The following is a 24,064-nucleotide window of genomic DNA, read 5'->3' as shown; positions in this document are numbered from 1 at the left end:
AGTGCTACAGAATGTACACTTTCTGAGTACGCAACATTGTCTGCACCCTGCAAATCCCTCCGGTTGCCTGAGAGAGAGCAGAGTGCAAGCACAGGTATCAAAAATAGAAATATACAAGAAGTCTATGAACAATAATTACAGATATCCCTCTCAGTTCATCAACACAAAAACAAGACATGTCACTCATTTTGGCCGTGTAGTGGCCCATCCCTTCATCCACTAAGGCCATCCTTACTCATTCTGTACACACTTCAGAACTTCTGGGTGCTTAAAGTCATCAATATCAAGTCGAGAAAGGGCATTTTAGTGAACAGAATGGTGAACAAAAGACATAGGCAACAAACTTTGGATGATTAATTACCACTATTTTGGTGCAAAATGTTTTTAAAGTAAAGTACAACATGGCAATTCTTTGTCACAACAGCTACATAGTGAGATGGATAGTTGTTGTAGGCTTTTACATTTCCACAGCAGCATCTTAAAGACTTCTTTCTTTACATTCAACCAATCTGTATGCATGTGCAGGGCAGTTCGGGGTTCAAACAGTACATCTGTAAATGAGGAAAACCACTGAGCTTTAAACATTCAGCCAGAGTTTTGCATTCCTCCCAGTGTGAATGGGTACTATCTGACCTCCGGATGAGGAAAAGAGAAGATGAATGATTATAGATTACAAACAGCTCAGTCATGTCGTCCACTTGTTGACGGTGGCCATTAGAAAAGGCATTGTCCCTTCGCCTGTTCCTTCATTCCTCATTCTTTGGTTTCCAGGTTTAGGGGTGGTACCTGCTTTAGTGCCTGAAGGAGCGCAGGGGAGTCCATGGGGGTCTGAGATAGAGCTGGGGCAGGAGAGCCTCCTCTGGGAGACAACACAAGCGGAGGTGGTGGTCTGTCTCCAGACATGGTGGGCGAGGAGCCTCCCATGCCGGGGTAGAGCATAGGCACTGCTCCAGGATACCAGCATTTCTCCAGCATTGGTAGGTAGGCCGCAGCTGAAGGGGGGATGAGGTAGAACGGCATGCAGAGAGGATGAGGAGGGGGAGGTGGGTGGGTGGGGGACGTGCTCATGTAACTGCCATAACCACTGGAGGACGATGAAATCGATGACTCTCCACTTGAGAGCACCTCATCCTCAGAAGACTCCACACGGGGTCGCTTGTGGCGCGGCTCATCGTCCTCCTGCTTGATGGCAGAGCTCTGCCTGTCTCCCAGCGGTCGCTTCTGCTGGCTGTCATGACCGTAATAATCAGAGCGTCCCTGCCGTGCCCCCACTTCAGACTTCTCCAGCTCCCCCCCATAGCCACTGTCTGTGTCTGTGTCACTTCCACTCTGCTCGCCACTCGCTGGTGCGTATGCCCGCTGGATAACTGGCACGCAGTTCCTCCCATAGCCCTCAGTGGGCTTAGGGGGCAAGGTGGTGGCCATCTCCTTGTGAGGCTGGCGCTGGTGGTAGGCCGGAACCTCTTCAGGTTGGGGGCTGTGAGGGGTGCGAGGTCTAGCCGGGCTCTGCAGCACTTCAGCAGCCAGTTTGTGGAGATGGCCAACGAGATGAGTTGGAGTCAGGTCTCCATCAGCCTCATGATTGGCTAGGTACTGGAGAATCTCCTTGGCACACATGTGGAAACCAGAACGAAACATCTCCTCTGACTTCTCCTGGCTAACAGTGGGTTGCTCTGTAAAAAAATGTAATTCAACAAAACCCATGTGAGCAAAACCAAAAGAAACTGTAATTTTCGTTCAGTTAGGAAATGATAAATTGTCGTAACATCTGCACAATGCCACCTTTATACATTTGTTTGACGTATTATCTTCTGCATGTATGCAAATGTCTGTCGCTTACCGATTTGCATGCCACTCTGCAGAGAAAGGATCTTCTGCTGCTGCTGCTCCAGAAGAGAGGTGAGGGCTTTCACATGTTTGAGCGTGAGCTCTAAAACCACAGCCTTCTCCAGATGGCCCAGAGTCTGCGGAAGACACGCAAAGTCAGCACATCTTTACCGCTTATTCAAAACAGAGGCTAAGCTGCACAGCTGGGCATAAAGGCTTCTTCTGCTCTCCAACTTTCACAGCAATTCAGCCAAAAGGCTGAGGAAATTCTCAGGTCATTTACTGAACTTTGTTTTACAGCACACTGGCAACATGTTAGGATAAGGACAGAGCATAATTGGGCAGCAGTCAATTTGGTGCGCGCTGCTGACGCACAGCTGTAATGCCGCTGAACAACCACTAGATGGTACATTCTACTCAACATTTGTGCATCCCATTCTCCCTTCCAGCCACTTCAGTGTGAACTTACGGTGAGTTTCAGATGTTCGGGCAATAAATCTTTCAGTTGAGCGATGCATTCGTTTATCCGATCGCGCCTTTTCTTCTCGATGAGTCTGTGGGGCAGCTTGTAAGTGTCCTGCGAGAAATAAACACAGGCGTTGCGTAAATCCTTTGTGTTTGCAGGGAGTTACACCCATAGGGAGGAATCCAGGAGTTATGTCACAGCAGAAATTGGGTCAACCATTTATGGGAACTGCTGCTACTCCAATTCCTTCCTTGTAGATTACGTGCAACAAGCTATGCGGTCGGGTCGTAACAAGTTTGCAACAAGTAATAAAGTGAATAGATGTAACAGAAAGAAAAAAAACACACACACAAACCTTGCTCTCTTCTCCCCTTTTTATCCCTCTTCTAGGCTTATAAACATACATTTGGAAATCCATCCTAAAGAAACAAATAGAGCGAACCCGTAAGGAATCTGGGAACAATTTAAAGGTGAAGGTGTCACGGTTTAGGAAGGAGTGTAACTTACCCCTGCACGTCTGACAGATCAGGCTGGTGTTTGGAGAGAGGAGGCGGTTGCTCGCTTGGGACTCGCTCCATTCTTTGTTCGGGTCCAAATATATATATAAATATATATATATGTGTGTATAAATATATCACCAATTCAGCCACAAGCAAACGCGCATTTATTCACGAGCGGAGTGAAGTACGCTAAAGCGCATCAAAAAAAAAAAAATGTTTCAGAAAATGTTTAAGAATGTGTCATTTTTAGAGCAGCTCCTATTGGTAAGCGCTATCTCAGGTGCGTTCAGGTTAAGTCCATGTAAATTCCACGCTGTGGTCCCGCCGCAGGAGGAAGTCCACCCTCTCCTAGTGGCGCGTCGGGAAAGTGGGGGAGTACGGAGCGACGAGTTAAATAAACCCTCTGACTCTCCGCTCGGTCTGACCTACCTCTGTCACATGAGGCTCACGTGTTAAGCGGCGCTGTATCCTCGACGGGGAGGACGGCCCACCTTTCCCGGGCGAGGCGCCTGAGTGGCCCGGGCGCTGCGGACGTCAGAGTGGGAGGCGGCGCGCCGCGGATCCCGTGTACCGCCATGCTGAAGTGTATGGAAACAAGGCTGCGCAGCAAAGAGGGTAGGGCGGCGATGGCGGAGTATTCAGCGGGAGTTTCTGCGTGAGCGAATAGGCTACCTACCGCCAAGAAACACGTACAGCAAATAGAAGACTCTCAGTGGGGATGTTCTCCAGGATTGTTGCACAATGCGTGATTGGGAAAGATAATCAGTGGGGAATAGTGAACTGTTTGGGAGGCCTTGTAGCACAATCAATGCAACAATTGCAATAACAACAATAATAATTTCTTGAAACTGCACAGCTCAAATAAGGGGCGGGAGGGATCCACGTGAACCCGTGCATGGGCTGCTGCGTGTAGTCCGTGTGGATTGTCATGAGGCGGTGCAGACTGTCACGTTGATCTCCTCATGGTCCCAGGAGCCCGCTGACCCTGCCCATCCAGCTTATCCTGCACACGGTGGCTGCACCTGCCTGCTGCTATCCCTGGATAAAAACATCCCCTCCGCCCCCCACCCACCCAATCCGTTCCTCTCGTCTTTTATTTTTATGTTTTAAGACCTTAGGTTTCTTACTTCAAAAATGCCTCACTTGTGTTTCCCTTCTAGAAAATATTGTGTTACATAGACCCACAAAGATCAATATTATTCTAAATCTTTGAGGCTCCAATCATATTTAAAAAAGTGCTAATTTGAATTTTCATATTGTTATAGGTGGCAGCCACCCAAGCTGCCTTGTCTACACCTAACAATAGAATTGTTGAAAAAAAATGTATGCAAAAAGTCCTTGTCTGCTAATTTAGGTGTTTTTGCATCAAGGCAGCCAGATGATAGCTTTCCATGTCCAATCAATAAATTGCAATGCATTCAAATTTTTCTTTGCATGATGCATTTGCATACATTTTTCACATTTGTGTCAATTTACGTTTGACCAGTCTAGATATGTCTGAAGATTATATCATTTTTGAAAAGCTGTGGAAGATACCTTGAGTTTAGCCTTGAACTTAAATGTCATAAATTTCAGCAACTCCAAGCTTTTGTTTTCTATGACACCTCTTCTATGATTTTTGTGATCAAACATATGTATCCCTGTTTTAATAAAAACTCTACAACAGTAACAAGATAGTGAAAATATCTATTTCCCTGTAAAACTTTCACACAAAAAAAACCACCCCGCTGTAAGAACTCATCGGACATCCGACTGATGGTGTTGCTGGAAAACCACCAGAGACTGAAATAGCAACAAGGCAGCCTGGGGGTGGGGGGATTTGTTCTAGAAAGTGTTTTTGTTGTTGTTGCTGCTATAATCAGATCACATCCTTAGGCTAAAACAGTAACCTGCTGATATACCTTTAACTGTTATAATAAGACTGAAATTGTTTATATGAACAACTTTAATCTGATGTAAAATATCTAGTAGAAACATCTGCAGGCAATAAAGTCTATTCTATACACACTGCTTCTCATATAGTGGAATAAACTTGTCTTTAGAGAAAAATATTCTATTACGGATAAATTTCTTTGATTGTGATGTTTGGGTTGATACAAATTAGACATTAACTTATCTTTCAAATGAAAATCACTGTTGCAATCATTCAATAAGAAGAGTTAATATATGCATTAGTCCCGTCCCAATGATTAAGAAACAAATTCAAAGATATCTGAACAAATTATATGTATTAATTAAATCATTTACTAATTTTCTTGAATGAAACTGCCACCAGTTAAGGATAAAGATGGTTTTCTGCAATATATTTAAAGTTATACTGAACCAAAAGAAGTCCAAATAAAAAAAAGTAATTAATCAACTTAAATATTTTCCATAAATGTACATCTTATAAAGTCTTAAAACTTCATATACCCAAAAAGTACACACCAATAAATAAGCACGCCTTCTTTACACACAGGAGTGCACTTCCTCATTTGTAGAGCACAGCGCATATCATTTACAAACTGTACTTTTCCGCAGACTTCTTGAGTCATTCCTGCCTTTAGCAGCTTACAGAGAACCGTGGCACCTACACTGTCTACTGGTCAGCGGCTAAAATTTAACGACACACTCAGAAGTATTAAAATAAACTGCGATGAAGCAACTTGTGGGGGGAAATACCAACCAAACTTTAGTTTCCGTTTAGTATGACATTTAGTTTGGCGTCCTCTTAATTTGTCAGAATGATTCAGAGATAGTTTTTCACAGAGTATTTTACACACTTTCTTTATTTAAATAAACTCCAAGAATGGAATGTACAATTCAGACACAAACCGTCAATTAGTAGAAAAGCTTAGTTTGGTCAAGCAGCACGCCAAGTGACCTCATATACACTCAAACACTCAAGAAGGCATTTTCATGAGGATGTTTTACAAAGTAGTTGTGTGCTACAAAAATATCAGTGCTTTGGACTAAATAGTAAAAAAAAATAGATACATAATTCAGTGTAGACACACTAAGGTTTGTGTTTTACTGGCTTCTATAAAGCCCCCATTAATAATCACAACACAGGATTTTCACGGTCCCTCCAGGGATGTTCGTACTAGACATAATTTAAAGTAAAAGCTATGGACAGGTTTTGAGAAGGCAAAGTAATTTTTCTTCACAAAACGTTTCAATGTGAACTGCCCTACAACAAGCAGGGCCTCAGTTAGAGATACTAGGGAGTTCAGAAAGTGATGAATAACTAATTCGAAATTAAAAAAGGAAAAATAAAAGACACTTAAGTTTTTATAAAAGAAGAAAAAAAAAACCAAAGTATGGATAAGCTATTGTGATTGTCGTGTATTCATGTTTTAAATACAAAATAAACTCTCAATTAACTCAAGTAACTCCAAAATAATTAATCTTTGTTTACACATTGCATATTATATAATCCTATTGCCGTCAGATGAATCCAATTATTAAATAACGTGCCGAAACAAATCTTCAAATCAACCTATGGCCTGAGTTTGCTGGTGCAACACGGAGGATTTGATCCTCGACAAAAGGACACTTGACGAGAAAATCTCCTTCAGCAACAATGCGACTGAACTTTTGGCTTTCAGGAGGGACAAAAGGCACAAAACATTCAGGGTCCTAAAGCTCAAGTCACCATGTTCATTTCCTTGACTTACAGGATTGACTTTGCAGATCTCCAGGCACTTTGTGCAAACTTAACCCACACAGACACACACAGGGTAACAACTTCTTTCACCGTACATAGATACAAACATGTCTGCTGAAGAGCAATATTTTATGAGGGTCAGGTGAACCATAAAGTCAGATATCCACCTGAAACAGTTGGACACATTGCCCTGCCAGGGAGTGCAGAGGCACTGGTGAAAGGTGGACTCCCCTCCAGGGAAATCAGGCAGGCTGCTGGGGATTAATATTCAGATGTGGGGGATGACCCAGAAGTCCCATTCGTTGTTTTTGCTTCCTCTGCTCGGTCATCTGAATGGGGGGAACAAAAGCAGAAGAGTACAAAGGTGATATTTTAATTACAGGGACTTCTGTATTCTAGTATTATGACCTTAGCCACCTCGCATTGCTGCTGTCAGACTGAGCTGTGTACACTGAGGGCAGCTGGTGGAAAAACTTTGTTAAACTAATAAACAGCAAAAGACGAAATGCTGGCTATTATAAAAGAGTGGTGCCTTCTTAAGATTTTGCCAGTGCACCAGGGAACTTAAATAAATGTAAATGTCTCTGAGCAGGAAGTAGAAATGCATCAAAGATGGGCTTGTAACCAGAATAAGACTATTTTCATCTTCAAAACAAAAAAAAAAATCAAACTCAAAAATCAAATGTTTTCTGATCAGAAAAATAACCAAACTAAAACTGATTAGGTTGACTGACAAGTTTCATCTCTTTAAAATGAAGCTCAGTGTCACAAAGGTAAAGAAAAACACAGTTTTTACTGTTTACCTACAGAGTTTCTCAGAAGGGAAAGACGGTAAACAAGTAATGCTGTAACTCTGCTCAAAATCTACTGATTTTTTTTATATAGTTCTCATCAACATCATCAAAAAACCAATGGGGAGGAATAGATGTTCGTGGTTTATATTGTAAACTGAATGTGCAGATGCAGACATTTTCTAAAAAAAAAGTGTTAATTTAAAACCAGCTATCTCCAGTCAGTAGTTGTGCCAACTCCGCTACATGTCAATGCAAAAGCCCATCTCAATTCCATGTTTGTATTTGAAAGTAATGGTAAAAGACCATTTCACAGTGACTTATTACTGGTCTCTTGCTCACTCTAAGGGTTGTTTGTTGTTTATTGGTGTGGTATTTTGGCACGTACTGCTTCCCTACAACGGCGACGGCTCTACCAAACAGGAACCAAAAGACGGAAGACGTTTCAATCTGGGGAGGGTGATTTACGTTACGAGAGAATCTGTAGCTTGGTAGTGCAGATACCTGCTCCTTGAGCTCCGTCAGCTGTCCAGACAGGTTGATTACTAGTCTCATGGTTGACTCCAGCTTCTCCTGCAGGCTCCTGATTTCATTCTGCTCCCCCTCTGAGTCACTGCTCACCAGAGACATGGCGCGCATCCGAGGAAACCAGTCCAGGTTGTGCTCCTGTGGGTACCCAAGAATATGACCGTTGTGTATTCACAACACCTGAGCAGTAACTTTCCCTTGACTTTATGTAGTTTAGGGAAAAGGTTGAAATGTTAGAATCATAGTACGACCAATAAATCCTTGTAATGTTTTGCTTAGATTTAATGTTATAAACCGCTGGCTTGTGTTTTCTTGATTTCCCAACTTCCTCTTTGGCTGCACCGGTCGGCTGGTATTGTTAAATGGCTATAACCAGCATGTCTGTCGGTTAAGATTAGAAAAGAGGAAGACATTAGCACACTGGCATGAACATGTTTTTGTGTCATGAGCCAGGACATGTTCGAAAGTGTGAATCAGTAACATTAACGGATGAAAACATTTTTTTTGCCTAACTGCTGTTGCCAAAAACGTGGCAGAACCTGGTTAGCTTTTGACTCACGACTGACAACGTCTGTGACTTAAGAAACTCCCTAGTTCCACAGAAAAACTTTTTTTAAAAAAAAGTTATTTCAAAGTTAGCCAAGCATATGTTTCTGAAGAAAAGATATGACACAATCAACTGGTCCCTTTAATCCTTTCAAGTAATTCAACCAGCAAATAATTTCCCTAAGTGCCTATATAAAACAGTAAGTGCGGCACGTTTCCAACAAATGAGCTTCCACCTTCTGCCAAGGAGGCTCGGGTATTTCTGGGTGATTTTTTTCTTTTACCTTGATCATTTCTGCCACGTAGCTCTCGGGGCCTGTGTATTCTGTGGAATCTTTCACTTTCACCAACACTATGAAGTACAGGTAGTGCCACATGTTGTGCTCCTCTTTGATGTGCTCTTCAAACGTCACCGTCTTGTTGTCAAACTTGTCACGCTCCAAACCTGCAGCGCAGAAGGCACGGTGTTGGCAGTCGTGTGTGGTTTAGAAATGCAGAAAGAGAAACAGGCGAAATTAACTGCTGCTGACGGCTTCTTATTCACGACTTTTGGTTTTACGGAGTCAAAATTGACTTTGTGCCTCACGTTTAATGAAACAGTATGAAATATTTACTGAAAATGAAATACAGATATTTGAACTGAACAGTGGGGGTATTGCAGAAAGAAGATCCTGGGGTCGATTCAGGCCTGGGGTCTTTCTGCATGGAGTCTGCATGTTCTTTCTGTGCCGAGCCAAAGTACCTCGTCCAAAAAACGTTAATTGGTCTCTCTGAATTGCCTTTGCTGTGAGTGTGTGCAAGTTTGATTGTTTATCCCGTGTGTCTCTGGGTTTCCCTGCACCTGACCGGCGACCTCTCCAAGGTGAACCTGCCTCTCTCCCCATGATAGCTGGAGATAGGCACCAGCTCCACCATGACCCTTCAAGGATGAACAGGTATAAATGACAGATGGCTGAGTTTATCAGTGAAAATGATGCAATTTTGTAGTAAACTGAGGTCCAGTCTGTACGGTTTGGGTGTAAACAAGCTCAATTGTTTTAAGCACGTTTTCAGTGTTGGCATCTACGACCCCAGAGTGTTTCTCCGTTGAGACCAGGACAGTCTGGGAGCAAGGCCATCTGGTGCAGAGCTCGCTGTTCTTTTTGTGATTACAGTTGTTGTTTATGACCTAAATCATATCACATTTAGTGTGAAATGACAAGCCTGGGACTGTATTACCTAATGGTTCAGAGCATGTATTTAGTGTTTGTGTAAGTAATGAACTGCTATTTAGAGATGCAACAAGAAATCAACAAAAATAAAATAAGTTTTAGATAAATGTACATTAACCATTGACTAAAATAAAAAAAATAAAAAAAATAAACCCCTTTCCAGCTTTTGCCAGGTTTTCAAAAACAATGGCAACAAAGTAGTTATTGTGTGGCAAAAGGCAGAAAACCTGTACATTTTAATAAAATGCAGCGACCTTGCACTCAATAGTTTATTTAAAAATATCTAGAATGAGACATCATTAATAATTATTAGTGAAAGGTTAACGTAGTGTTACTATGCAGGAGTATTGTAAAAGAGTAATACCAGTGCAACTTCATTTAAACACACAGAGCGCCACAAAAAAAAAAAACAAAAAAAAAACACAAGTCTGATTTAGTCAAGAGTTAAGTCCTTTGCAATCCCAATGGAACCTGGTTCTGGTCAGAATAAAATAAAGGACAACCAGATTCATTATGACTTGAGGATTACAATGCATATCACTTGTCACATATCTATAAATGCAATAACCTATGAGACAACAATCTATCCATCTTATCAATCTATCCGTCTATTTTATTTAGTTTTTCTCTCCATCTATCTAAAGTCTATACCTTGCACTATTAACATGAGTTTCAATAGAGGCTGATTTTTTTTGAAGTTGAACAGGTTTTACATTGTGTTTGAGCTGGAAACTGTCAGTCAGATATGGCAACCCTGCTTGCAACCAATGGCCTATCAATGCTTTGTTTAGTTGTAGAGCAAGTTTATTATCTTGGAGCGTTGGCTTCTCTGTAGGGAATACCAGTGTAATTTGATAGAAAATAATAGAGGCTTGTTTTTTTGAAGCTGCCCAGGTGTGTTGCCTTTCAGGTTTCCTTAAAATATTGGTAATATCTCATTTTGTATTTTTCTCATGAACCCAATATTGTCTACCGTCTCATTTTATGAGCAGCGCATATCATACCATTAAAGTATGAAGAAGTATGCCCTCTGGCTGATTACACTTTTTGTTTAGCCAAGTCATACCTGGATCCGTTTACAGCAAGTAATTAAGTATTCAGATCTTCTTCTAGGGTGAGGGAATATCACAAATTACTGTCTCAAGGAGAAGACAGGAGGAGGACTCAGGCGCTCCACTTCTGTGCTTCATTCCTTTTACCTTGAAACTCAAACCTTGGAATGATATAAGGCTTTTATAACCTTCTTCCAGCTGCATGTTGGCAAACCAGTTAGATTAGCTAATTGTTGTACACAGGGATCAAGCTAGCCTCCACTTGTAAGGCAAGACAATCATTATATATTTTGCTAGATATTACATGTTTGGTAATATATATTGGTCAGTGATTTGTGTGGGACTGGTACAAGTTGGAAAAGACAGCGCATATATTGAAATAAAATTGCGGCTAAAACCACGCTTTACCTGCTGAACTGCTATGTTGAGTTGTGAAACTCATTTTTATTTTGGTCCACATCAAGATCACAAATGTCCTCAAAGGGCCAGCTGGCAGATTGCATCGATAAAACTACTCATTAAGAAACTGTTAAAATATTACAGCGTTCTCTGCATTTAATGATTACTTCTTAAAAGGGCAGAATTCAAGCACATTGTGCCTTTTTACAGCAAAATCAAGCAACTATGTTACCTTCAGTTGTAATAAAATGTTGTATATCAAACATGACTTAAGAGAAATTTGTCTTCATAATTTGGATGTCTTAAAATTGGTCTCTGTCTCTTTAAGAAGCTGCTACTTTTTCAGATACTTCACTTCCAGGATGTCATCACAACAATATGTCGCATATATTTTAACACTGATTTAATTCTGGAGTATAGTAGGCATATTATGTGCCATACAAATAAATTTAGATTTTGATTTTATTAGAGTTTTACACACGTCGTTTAGAGAACGTGTTCAGTATATTGCTTTAAAATAAGCAGGGATAACTTTTCATAAAACTAAACAATGAAACAGTGTTAAAAAACACCAATTCTCAAATTGTAATGTTTAAAAAGACCTCAAAGGAAAATGAAAATTGGTATGAGCAAGAATTGGTGAATCTCTAATCATAAGGAAAACAAAGAGATATAAGGGTAAATAAGACATGTCTTAATTAATTGAAAGCTGGGATACTAACATTGTGATAATTAAACTAACAAAGTAGTTCTCATAAATAGGAGAATTGTAGGACAGCGTGAAACATAAACTGAAACTAGTCCTGTTTCCTAACTTTTTCCATGTAAGATGGAAGTGAGCTAGATCTGTTGCACAAAGACGAATTCGTCTACAGGTGAAAATCAGATCCGTGTGTGCAGGATGCACATGGAGTAATTCAATCATCCGCCACAAACCCCATGAGATCTACAAACTGAATAGCGCACACTGTGAGACAGAATGGCTTATAAAACCAAGCCGGAGGACGTCAGGCGACTTAATTCCTGCGGAGATCAGCTCCTAATCTCTGCATCTCCTGTTCTCTTGTGGTCCTTCTGGAAACCATAGAGACAGCAGCTCCCCCTGTGGCCTGGCCTTATTTAACGTGACTGACTCACAGCCGATGGCTGGCTAGCTGACATAATGCTGTTCTCCTTCCATATGCTTACCACTTGTTCTGACTGCTTGTCACAACATATGCATGCTCACACACACGCTCCCATACTGCGCTCACACTCATTATGGTTTGGATGCACACGCTGTGCGACGTGTACTCCTTGGAAACATGTTTTGATCATATCAGGACATGCAGATGAACCCTGTTTCAAGCAGAAACGCAGTTTGGCTAATCATTGGAGATGCGCAAAAACATATGGTAGGGAAATTAAGAGTGTGCATGAGACTGAATGTGTAGGAGAGAATGTGTGTGCGTGTGAGACAGACATGAATTATGGAGGCGAGCAGAGCGGTGGCAGGAAGCTCTCATGACTCAGCCTTCGTTGGAACGACAGCATAGTGAAAAAGAGGGAGGAGGAGATGAGGAGGACTTCAGCAAGCTACATAGACCTCTACAGACCTACTTACCAGAAACCACTAGCACAACCTGGAATCTGGTGCTCTAGGTTGGAAATTTGGGAATGAAAGGAGTCAAGTAGAAAGCCCTTCAATCAACAGAGAGTAGCCGTATCACTCAGCCATGAGTGTGCTCTTCAAAGTTACTGATAACGCTACATGTGCAAAAGAGCATTGAAAAGCCTGAAATATAATGGAAATTTCAATCTACTATATATTTAACGTGGTTTTAACTTGTAGGTAATAAGGCCTAATTGCAGTTTCTCTAAAAATTAGAAGGCATATGATGAATGAAATATATACATTTTTTTACTTTTGAAATGTTATGTGATGAAGACTCTTTACATATTGGCTGCCCAATAGGAAGTTATTGATGACTTCTGTAAGAAGATAAACTCACAAAAAACTATTATTGTTAAATGGTTGGCTGTCCACATAGAGCTGCATCCAAATATTTAAATGGAAAGCTGAGAGAGAGGAAAAACTGGGGCAGAAAAAAGAGCACACATAGATGTCCATGAGCAGGAACTGTAGCATTCCTGTTGAAGTTGCAATATTGTTAGAAGCTCCTTATCTTGGTAAAGGAAAAAAAAACTAAACTGCTGTTCAGTAGTCTAAAAGTCAAAATAGAAATATAATTTCAAAATTAGAGTCAGTTTCTCCAGAGTCTGACACAAAACCTAGATTTCAGGTTCGGTGTGAGGTTTCCACAGTCAGCGATGGTTTGGGGAAACTAGGTCAGCTCCTGGTGTTTTCTGAAGTTCAAAGTCAGCAGGTCCATCTAAAGCGCATAGCATTTCATGTTTTCTTTTGCTGACAAACTATTAAGATGTTGGTTTTATTTTTAGCAGGACTTGGCACCTGCTCACACAGGCAAAAATGTAAGAAGCTGGTCTATTAACCAAGGTGATATTGTGCTTGATTGGCCAATAAATCAAGCTGTTTGTTTCAGGACCCAAACTCCTGAGATAAACTGTGGAACATTGTCATGAAAACAATTTGTGACTCAGCATTGGCCCTGCGTTTTAGCCCTTTAAATATTTGAGCTATGATGAGAATGCGCCCAAAAGAAAAAAAAAAAATCCTAAATAATTATTTATATCCAAACAGCAGCAGTGAAGGCGTAATTTAAGAAACTACTCGTCACGTACTTTTGAATCACTTTCCTAAAAGCTAACTCTGTATCCTTACCCCGGCTATTTTATTGCTAATGGTAAACAGTACATCGTAGTTAATAATCAATAACCGAGGATAATGTATGTTTACATAAAGCCAATCCTGAAATACAAGTCGTGAAAGATAAGGAGTAAGTGTTGCTATGAGCTATCCGAAGACAACAGTTTTTTTAAAAAACATAATACATTTTATTAGGAAATCACGCCAGTTTGTGAAAAAAGGCACAATACTGCAAATTTCCTCTAAAGCCAGTAAATGCAAGATATAGAAGAACTTGTCCAGACTTCGACACACCTGGTAAAAATGTGCGAAGCATAAGCTCCTTTTAAAAAGTGGAAAAATCCAACTAATCAATTTATTCAATTGGGATTTTGCCAATAATTTACTCCATTCTGACCCAATACGAAAACCCGAACACACTCACCACAGATGAAGCAGGTAGTCTTCAAAATTTCTTCTTTCTTCTGTTTTTCACTTCTCAAGTCGGCAAAGGTGTCGATGATGACACCGAAGATGAGGTTGAGGACGATGATGATGACCATGAAGAAGAAGAGCAGGTCATAAATCACTCTGGCTGCAAACAGTGGCTCCTAAGTGGGATAAGGAAAATAAGCGTGCAGTTTGTAAATCCTCAATGTAACAGAAAAGAGATATAAAAAGAAAATGAACGGATGTGGTTTCAGTGAGGAAAATAGGCCTGTTTTATAAATTCACACATGGAGACGGTTATTTGAGTTAAAAACAAGGTTATGCTTGGTCGTCATGGATAGAAACGGGGCAACAGGTGCTAACAGAGGCTAACGTAACAGAGACACCAGAGAGTTAACGTGATGCAGCCTGTCTTATGTCAACCTTATGTGTTCAGTCATGGACACATGGGTCAAATTCAGACACTCATTTCAAATGGAGATGTGGAAAAGTTGTTTGTTTTTTTTACCCTGTGGTACAGACTTCTAAAGAAAAATCCTAAATTTGACATAAAATATTCTTTTATTGCTTGTAAAAGAATATTTTATGTCAAAATATGTCAAATAGGATTTGACATATTTTATGTCAAATCCAATTTGACATAAAATATTATTTTATTGCTGTAGCATGACAAGCTAGCTCTTTACTTTTAGTGCATTTAATTTTGGGGGGAAATATCCTATAAATAAGTTAAAAATTAACCAAATTACCAGTGGCAGGCTAATTGGTACACCTGCTGCTAATGCATTGTATCTTTCACCAACAGAGCATCATTTGGCTTTCTTTTGTAACATTTAAAGAGATTAAAGTACACAGACGGAGGGATCTTTCACCACCCCCTTTGTGCAGAATCTACATCATCCAGAGTCCCCTTATTATTTATTTTCTTCAGGTCACTAACACCGGGTTTTCATAATGTTTCGGATCATTACCAATTCCAAAATCCACATGAGCACAAGTTCAGTACCTGTGATAACATCTCCAGCAACCTACTTTTGTGCTGCCAGCAGGTTCACGCAACCTGACGAGGTTGAGAGAGTCCCACTTAACAGTGGGAAATGTGGTGGTTTTCTACATTTTCAACCAAAGAAAAGATTGTAGTTATAGTGCCAGAAGCATTTAGCAAACAGTCATCACTAACAAAAATAAATATGGGTTCTCATTCAGGTCAGTAGCTAAAACAAATGGCCTTTTTTTTTGTCATGGTGTGCTTATAGTCCAATGTACCAGAAAGTTATGACTAATTAGAAACTCTGATCAACTCAAAAAAAGAGAAAAAAGTCCTTCAGAAGAATATTTCTAAGCATCTGAAAGGGGCACCAACATGTTTGTCCCCCACTGAAAATATAGTTAAAAGTGGAATTTTCCCACATTTTCAGTAAGAATTGCTGCTGTAGTGCAAAATTATTTTATTTTACTTCTTGCACATTTTTACCAGCGGCGCCAACAAATTTGCATCCGCTTTTATTAAACACTCCCCAATATATTTCCCTACCCTGCAGAACAAGAGTACTGATCAACTGTGCCTTTCTTCAAAAGTCTCAGCCGACATTTCACATTTATGATCCGAGTAACAGTGTGTTGCAAAGAGGGTGAGGGAGCAAGTCACATCCTCTTTTTGACGTCATTTGTGGTTCAAGTTGAATTCGGTGGAAATCTATTTTAAAGTTTCATTCCCTAACACAAGTCAGAGGCAGCGCAGCTGTTGGGAAACATTGCGAAAGAGCCACGCTTTTGAAATAAAAACAAGTTCGGCTCACAATGAGCTCAGAGCCAACTCACATGACCTGTGCAGCAGCAGCAGCAGCAGCAGCAGATACAACACCCTCCCAGGACACACACACACGCGCATGCACACACACACACACACACACACACACACACACACACGCCTGGAACCAATTCAGACTGGAATTTACCTCCTTAGAAGGCTTGCGGAGAACATCTCCCACACCCCCTCCGCTCCTCAAGCCGTGACTCAGCACCGTAACGATACACATGAGCAGAGAATCGCACGTCCGCTCCATGTTGTTTTCATCCTCTGTGTCGATCCCAAACTCTGAGGAATAAAAGAGAGCCGAGACATTTTAGTCATTCTAGACCAAAACGTTTTTAGAAGAACTGCAAAGCAAAGCAATCCCAGTGTAGGTTTGGCATTGCTCTAGATTTTACTTTATGAACTGGTGTAACTGGACTATCAGGAAGTTAAGGACTTTATGTAACATAAAAAAAAGCCATACACAAAAGACTGCATATAAGCCTCACTAATTCCACTTAAGAAAGAGATTATCATTTTTTACATGCACCAAACATGCACTCTTATTGTTTTTATGGCCAAATGTAGCTTTAATGGTGATATTTTAAGGAAAACAAGATCAAGTAAATATTATCTTTATTCAAAGGCAGTCCATAAATCATCAGCTTGGTGGTGATAATAGGGCATAGTCTGGCCATGAGTCAGCAGCATGAGACTAATGGTAGGATCACTTGTGATTAAAAGGTTATAAACGTAGGCACAGCATGTTTGCTATTATTGCAACCATATTAATTACTACAGTTACAATAAGACCATCTGTACAATGTATTTTTATTTTAATTTAAGTCAAAATTAGTCAATCAAAATGATTTTTAAATGAATCATGTCTTTGATAGAAACTGTTCTTGGCCTAATTTTCATGACTTGATACAGTTCCCACAGGTTTAAAAGAAAACTGTTCCTTGTTGTCTTGCAACTGAAGTATTGCATAAACATGTAGTCAGTCCTGAAAACTGCAGTGGTCAAACGTCTTCTAAAGACGCCTCAATGCTAAGTAGTCACAGGTCCATACTTGCCTAATAATATTCCCAAAAGTATTTGAAAAGGCAGTTTATCAACACATCTACTTACATTTTTGATTTAAAAAAACATTTTTATTGTAGCATGCTGCATTACTGAGACTCCATCTGCAAAGTTTTAAATGGAACACATCTTAATTATGATCCATCAAAAACCTGGGATTTAGTGGATCTCAGGGTTGAATCTGACACAGTTTCGCTTGGCATAATGATTCATAGACAGGAAAAGGTCTGGTGTTGTCCTAATTATTTCAAAGTCTGGGAATAATTTGTGTTATTTGGAGAGATAATATCAGGAGTACCTCAAGACTCTGCGCTCGGGACACTTTTATTCAACATCTACATTTGACATACAACTTTATATTTTTGTGTCGCAACTTGAAAATAGTCCATTACAATTGGTTAGTGTGTCCATAATGTTAATGAGATGATGGGCCAGCAGCTTAGTATCAGATAGATTTGTTTTTGTTGCCAAGAATGCAAAGTTAGAAACAAAAAAAAAAATCCCTAAACTGTATGAGGGTTAAAACAGCACATTATGCAAACAGTACTATGTTTGCATAGAGCGAAACCTCAATTTTAAGGTCAATTTTATTTTAAGGCTGTAAAGTGCTTTATGGACCAATAAAAATCTAGTCAGTTGAGGTCTGGTAAAATGTGGTAAAACTTTAACAGCAGCATTTGGGACGAGTAGTAGCTGGTTGATAGCATTTCTGTTTTAATAGAAGTGCTTTACTCTGGCTATATTTATACGATGGTAATCAGATGATTTTTAAACAGACTTTATGTTCATGTTTAAGGGTTTCTGATCAGGTTTGAATCATGTAACCCCTCCAGTCTTTAGAGACTCTGTGTCCCCAGGATCAAAACTAAACACAAGGAGGTTGCCTTTAGTTTCTGTGCTATTCAGCTTAGGAACAAACTCCATCAAAACGTCCAGAAACTGTGGGCTCCTTTAAATCACGACTGAACACATTATCACTTACAACAGCTTTCTTATAATCAGCAAAGTCTACTTGGTCATTTTTTTCTAACATAACAAAGCTATTTATTTGTCAAATGTGCATTTTAATGTCACCTTTTTTATGGAGCATCAATTTTCAATCTTGTTCTTTTGATAGATTTTGTATTATAATGTAATTGTGGTTTTTCTGTCCCATATCTCACAATGAATTACATTGTGTATAAACGGTGCTAACAAATAAGCTCATCTTTTTATACACAACCATGAATAGACACACCAACTAACATTAGCACTACTTTTCAAGGGTCTATTGAGCAAAATGTAATTACTTCAAAACAGGTTATGAGAATACTTTCACAGTATGAATACGAGATGCACCAATTAAAACTGCACTTCATAAAAAAGCCTTTCGATGGGTTGGTACCTCACAACTCTTTTTTTTTCACAACCAGAAAAATTTTCAAGCTGCATAACTTGTCTTTCTTGTGAGTGAAAAGTGGAGCAGCCTTTCTTCAGCCAGCAAACAGGCAGTGTGCAGCAACACAATGCCTGTACGGCATAACAATGATTTATATGGAAATGGAAATCTTTCCATATAAATGTACATTTATATGGAATAGAAATGAATTCCCACTTTAAGCTGAAGGTGTAATCTACTGATTTACAACAAGAATCCCTCACTTTGTTGCATAACTCCACATCAGTCGTGTTTACATGCTTTGGCTCCAAGTGTGATGCCTGTTAGTCAAAACAACAATGTTTTTGTTTTGCTGAAATGTGAGACGGTGAAATCTGAATCAAAGCAGTATGTAGGTTATCTTAACATGAGGGAAGGAGAGCAGTTTAATGCTCCTAAAACAAGACTCGTTTAAATTACACGTTTCTATGCCCAGTTTCAAGGTTGTGGGTTCAAAACTTTTTCTTGGCTTTTGGGAACGTTTTCTGTCTTTTATGTAGGTAAAATATAGAAACATTACAGCTGTGGGTTAGTTCGTAGATAGTAGTTGTCACAATTTTCTTTGCAATAATTTTAGACCTCATAAACTTCGCTGCAAGTCTTCTTTTCAGTCTTAAGGTCAGCGAACAGCCAGACTGATGGAAAGTTTTAGGGAATTTGCTGTTTTTCTCTGGGATGCAACAGTTAATCAATGTCACATGCAGGTCGACGAGGTCGCATGTGAACCCTTTGGATCAAATTGCAGTCACGTGACACTCGTATGAGTCACAAGCAGGCAGGTGTCCGTTAGTGCCAAAATGAAGAACAGAGGAAACCCAAACGCATTAAAAAAATATCTCACAATATTATTTTCCTTTCTGTGGTCTGACAAGTCACTTCTCTGGTATCTTCCTCATAACACGAGCCAATTTTACAAGCAACTACCCCTTTCTTTATAAAATTATTCAACAGCCCATTTAGAAAACACGGAACATGAAACCAAATCCGAACCAAAGCCATCTACCAATTCACTTGTAAGTGCTCAAATGAAAACCAACTTTTCACCCTGAAAAGGACAACTCAGGGAACACAGGCCTTTTGCTTCAAAAACTGACATGAAAACCATAATTTAGGCTTCTTGACTACCCTCAAACATTCAGAATTAGGTCTAATTTAGAACAGCACGGCCTTAAACCAGCAATGGCTAATAAAAACTCTTTAGATAGTCAGAATATGATGCATCACATTATTAAATACCTTCCTGCTGAACAATGTTGCTGCAGTTCTCATTAAGGCCTCCTTGACACATTCCTGTGTTTAGAAACTCCCCAGCGAGACTGCCGCCACTCTCTATAAAGTAAAAACATAACAATGCACAGAATTTAGTGACATCTAAAACAACAAGGACAACTGTGACAAATGGACTGCGTTGTCCCCTTACTTTGGGTTGTGTTGGCAATGCGGTCCACCTCTAAGATGAAGTCGTCTTTGAAGAAGATGTAGCCGACGATGGAGAACAGGTAGACCAGGATGAGAGCAAGCACAGCCGTCAAAACGATGGAGCGTCCGTTTCGGGTCACGCTCTTGATCACATTCAGCAGGGTCTCTTCTCTGTATACCAGGTCAAACAGCTGCAGAAAAACAGCATGAATTACAAAGCAACAGAATTAAGAATCTGTAAAATGTAGAAAATTATAAGTTTGAGAAAAAAAATGCTTTTTGTAAATTTAGTTTCCCTTCTCAGGAGACGCAAAAAGCCAGTATGAATCTTGCGGCTTGATAAAAAAGAAAATATGATCTATGTTCTTTATGTTCTGCAATTTATGGTAACAATGAGAATTTCACAGGGAGGTTGAGTAGTGAACCCTGCAGTCAGCTAATTATGTAATTATCAAATTGAATTATGTAAAATCAACTTTTATTTTTAGCTTTATAGCATGTTACAGTGTTACTCAATCGTCAAAAGCATACCTAAAGTGTTGCTTTGATTTTTTTCATGCATATCTGAGAAATAACTGAATCACCTGTGGCAGCAGCCATCCCTGGGTGCCTAAGCACTTTCTCCCACAAAGCACCGCCTATTTCCACAAAGCTCCTCCTTGGAGCTGCAGTCTCCAAAGAGCAACTCCCTCACTCAGCTCCTCTAGACTAGCAGCAGCAGTGATTAGCAAACACCTGGTGGAACTGCACATCTGCTGACCCTGTCATATGAACTACTTATCAGCTCAACGCTTCTCAGAACGGTTGTAAATAGCATCCCGGAGAACCACTGTTGTGACAGCATACTTAAGGCAAGCCTCTTAAAGAGACAGAAGACAATTTTTAGGTGTTAAATTGCAAAGTAAAATTTCTTTTAAGTTATGTTTGATATATACAGCAGAATGTAACAACATTACTTTACTGTGCTATAAAACGGTACTATGTGCTTGCAAAATACATAATCCAGCCTTTTTAGCATAAATGCAGATTGTAGTTTTCAAACAATTGTAGTTTATAAAAGTGATAAGTCTTGCTCCATTAGTTTCCAGATAACCTTCCTTGTTTTTCGTAAAATGTTTCCAAAATGTAGCAGATCAAATTCAACCAGCTGACCAGCAGTGCACAAGATTAGGTTGGGTAGGCGCTCTTTTCTACTCTATGCTCCACACAGATAAAACTCCCAATCCATCTTAGACTTCCTCTGGCATGTCATTACTAGAGGTTTTTAAAGCTTAGCTTTTAGAAAAGCTGTGTACATCGGTCAGTACATCGGTACTGGTAACTAGCCCTTGCCTGCTGTGAATTTTAAAAACACTGGCATTATCAGACTGAAAGGTTATCAGATTGCTCTTACACCTTGAAAACTACAGCAGTAACATAAAAAAACCTTCCAGATAAAACATCCCTCCATTCCAGAGCAACTGTGCCTATTTTTAGGGACAATGAGTGAGAGGCAGATTATTTATTCTGCACTGTTGAGAATAAATAATTCTGTGTTTTCCTCTCGGTCTTTTAGCTATTTGCATGTTCGTATGTGCATAGATGCATTCACGTAGATCACATGTGCGCAAAGCAGAAGCTAAAGGCAATGACATGTTAGGAAACACCTTCAAAGTTAAGGTTAAACGAAATGACAAGCTAGGGAACGCCCTCTTTAGGGCGTAGTTTAGACAGAGGTTAAAGAAAGAAATTACAAACTGTTGTTTGATGCCATTTTGCTTTGCTAGCCCATAAGGATAGCATGAACAATGGACCAGCTGTATTTTGGTATTAATAAATGAAATTCATGAATTCAACTGACTGACTCTTCTTCAACCCCATACATTGAGAACCAAGCATAGAGAAAGGATAATTGTCCACAGCATATCAAAAGGACACACATGCATGCACTCACACCCATCAGCAATTTATAATGACAAAATATTCTAACCTGCCTGTCTTTGAAGTATGAATGAAGAGAATGTGCAAACTCAACAGAAAAGCCATTAAAAAGTTCAGATTGAGGCAAAAATCCAAACAACGGCATAGATAAACCAACTTTTTGGTTTGGACCAAAATGAGCCTAAACTAAAAGGCTTTCAAAATTAATTTTACCAATCGATTCGAAAGCCTTTTAAAAAGGAGAATGTCTACATGCCTATGAAAGTCGATGGATTTATATCCTGCAACAAACATCCTACGATTTACTGCTTCTGTCTTACCAGCAGGCTGTAGAAAAAGACATGACCAAACACTCCCAGGCAGCAGATGATGAGGTAGAGGAGATGATAGAGGAACTCGAAGTCCATCACCATGGCTTTGTATCCTCGTGTGAAAGTCCCTCGGTTTCCAACAAAGCTTATCAGGAAGATGATTTTATTACAAACCTAGAACAAAAAAGGTCATGTTTTGTTATTGTTAATGCCAATGAGGGATGATAAATCCTTAATACTTCTAAGGATGGCATCCTATTACCAGGAAAAAACGTGCCGACATCAGCGACGGTGAATTTTGAGCTAAATGAGGGCACACTGTTAGATTTATTCCATTTAAGAAGCTCAGTTTTCTGTGTAGATTAAGGGATTGACAAAAACCCGGTTAATACATCTTAAATGGGTCCTGCTTGAGAAACCTCACTTCTTCGTCATATATCTGTATATAATGTAACCCACTTTCTTTCTAGGTGGTGTGGTGGTGTGTGAGGGAGGGTTTGGGTGATTACATCCTGGAAGGATTTTGATCAAAAACAAAAGGAAAATCTAAACAAATATGTAAAACGCTTAAGTTTGGGTGTAAATCTTTGGGTCTAATTCGAGAGTTCTGAATTTGTAAGAGAGAAAATTATAAACAGCAAAACAAGGGAGAAATCTGACCACTTGCATATAAACTAGATTTCAGAGTTGCCAGGTTACTGCAGTACATGGCAACATCTCTGATTTCCTGTTTTGACCTTTTTTTTAATCTCATAACATGCTTTTGTTTGTACATGTCAACAAAAGAACCCAAAAGAAAGTTAATTAATGATTTTTTTATTTTTATTTTAGAGCATTAGGTGCTTTTAGGAGTATTAAAAAAAAAAAAAAAAGAACTAGCAAAGCTGTAATGTCATTTCTGAGATCCAGCACCAGGCAACACGGCGCCGGCAGGAGGAGCTGGGAGGGCAGGAGGGGCAATGAGAGGGGCTTGTGTGGTTCTGGCCTGCCAAAAGACCGTTAGCATGGGAGGTGAAAGAAGAAGTGGAACTAGCTGGGAGGAGGTTTCTCAGTACTTGAAAGTGCATACACTGGTGACTTCGATTCCATTTCTCTGGGGAAAATTAATCTTAAACCACACAGAGACATTTTCTCACAGAAAGCATGAAGATGAAGAGTTTTAAATAGTTTCGATCAACGGTACTCAGTCATGTAAAGAGTTCTGCAAAACCAGCCAAGAAAATGGCGTCCACATAAACTGACAGACGGGGCACAGAGAGTGTTAACCAGAGCTAAGGGGCCTCTGGTAACTTTGGATGAGCTGCAGAAAACCACAGCTGAATCTGTCAGTAGAACCAATATTGGTTGTATAAATCTTCTTTGGTGGAAGAACAGCAAGAAGAAAGTCATTACTGAAAGACTTCAATAAGAAGTTCAGTTTTCCACAGGCCATGTAGGGAACAAAGCAATCACGTGCAAGAACGATCTTTGAACATACTGAACTGTTTAAGATACATTTAAGACTCTTATGTATTGAGGAATGCCAACTTTCCATATTACCCTGAACACTCCATCATGATGAAGCATGGTGGTGGCAGCATCATGTTTTAGGGATGCTTTTCTTCATAAGGGTTAAGGAAGATGGTCAAGGTTAATTGGAAGATTGGTCAACTAAATACAGAAGGTTCACCTCCCAGCAGAAAAATGACTGTAGGCATGCAGTCAGCGTCACTGTGGACTGGTTGTGATTGAATGGCCCAGTCAAACTCCAGAGCAAAATCCCACTGAGAGTCTCTGGTGAGACTGGGAAGCTGCTTTTTATGGATGCAAGTCATCCAGTATGACTGAGCCTGAGCTTTTTCAAAAAGAAGGATGGGGAAAACATATCTACGTGCAAATAGCAGGCAAAGCAAAGACATACTCAAAAAGTAATGATTTACTCAGCATTCCAAACTTTTAAGATAATCTGTGTAAAAAG

The 24,064-nt window shown here is 39.8% G+C and overlaps 2 protein-coding genes across 10 annotated transcripts in view; both read right to left on the bottom strand.

Moving 5' to 3' along the window:
* Nucleotides 1-203: 203 nt before the first annotated feature.
* On the bottom strand, nt 204-3,236 carry LOC106950618 (basic helix-loop-helix family, member e40). The gene is made up of 5 exons (XM_015037604.1): nt 2,801-3,236; nt 2,649-2,712; nt 2,297-2,404; nt 1,841-1,964; nt 204-1,673 (listed from the first exon to the last, which is right to left on the bottom strand). Exons 1-5 carry the CDS (start codon nt 2,869-2,871, stop codon nt 754-756), a joined length of 1,287 nt encoding a protein of 428 aa, XP_014893090.1. The 5' UTR covers nt 2,872-3,236; the 3' UTR covers nt 204-753.
* Nucleotides 3,237-5,543: 2,307 nt separating this feature from the next.
* Nucleotides 5,544-24,064, bottom strand: part of LOC106950616 (inositol 1,4,5-trisphosphate receptor type 1) — a 90,258-nt gene continuing 71,737 nt past the window's right edge. For 8 of the 9 annotated variants that reach the window (XM_015037592.1, XM_015037596.1, XM_015037599.1 and 5 more), the window contains 8 exons: nt 22,117-22,281; nt 19,878-20,067; nt 19,694-19,786; nt 16,121-16,260; nt 14,158-14,323; nt 8,589-8,749; nt 7,735-7,896; nt 6,682-6,768 (listed from right to left, as the gene is read on the bottom strand). In XM_015037592.1, coding sequence (XP_014893078.1) covers nt 6,682-6,768; nt 7,735-7,896; nt 8,589-8,749; nt 14,158-14,323; nt 16,121-16,260; nt 19,694-19,786; nt 19,878-20,067; nt 22,117-22,281 — 1,164 coding nt within the window. Of the gene's footprint in view, nt 6,769-7,734; nt 7,897-8,588; nt 8,750-14,157; nt 14,324-16,120; nt 16,261-19,693; nt 19,787-19,877; nt 20,068-22,116; nt 22,282-24,064 lie in introns of all 9 variants that reach the window. The other variant, XM_015037593.1, reaches the window with a different exon arrangement.

The sequence above is a fragment of the Poecilia latipinna genome, unplaced genomic scaffold (assembly GCF_001443285.1).
Source record: "Poecilia latipinna isolate Pla-1442-1.1 unplaced genomic scaffold, P_latipinna-1.0 Scaffold411, whole genome shotgun sequence".
NCBI classification, from domain to species: domain Eukaryota; kingdom Metazoa; phylum Chordata; class Actinopteri; order Cyprinodontiformes; family Poeciliidae; genus Poecilia; species Poecilia latipinna.
This window is presented reverse-complemented; position numbering and strand designations above follow the sequence as displayed.

Coding starts and splice junctions, on each gene's coding strand:
- LOC106950618 (XM_015037604.1), bottom strand. CDS start 2,871: ATGGAGCGAGTCCCAAGCGAGCAACCGCCTCCTCTCTCCAAACACCAG. Junction 2,713..2,800: donor GATCTGTCAGACGTGCAGGG/GTAAGTTACACT, acceptor TTGTTTCTTTAG/GATGGATTTCCAAATGTATG. Junction 2,405..2,648: donor AAAGGGGAGAAGAGAGCAAG/GTTTGTGTGTGT, acceptor TATTTCTCGCAG/GACACTTACAAGCTGCCCCA.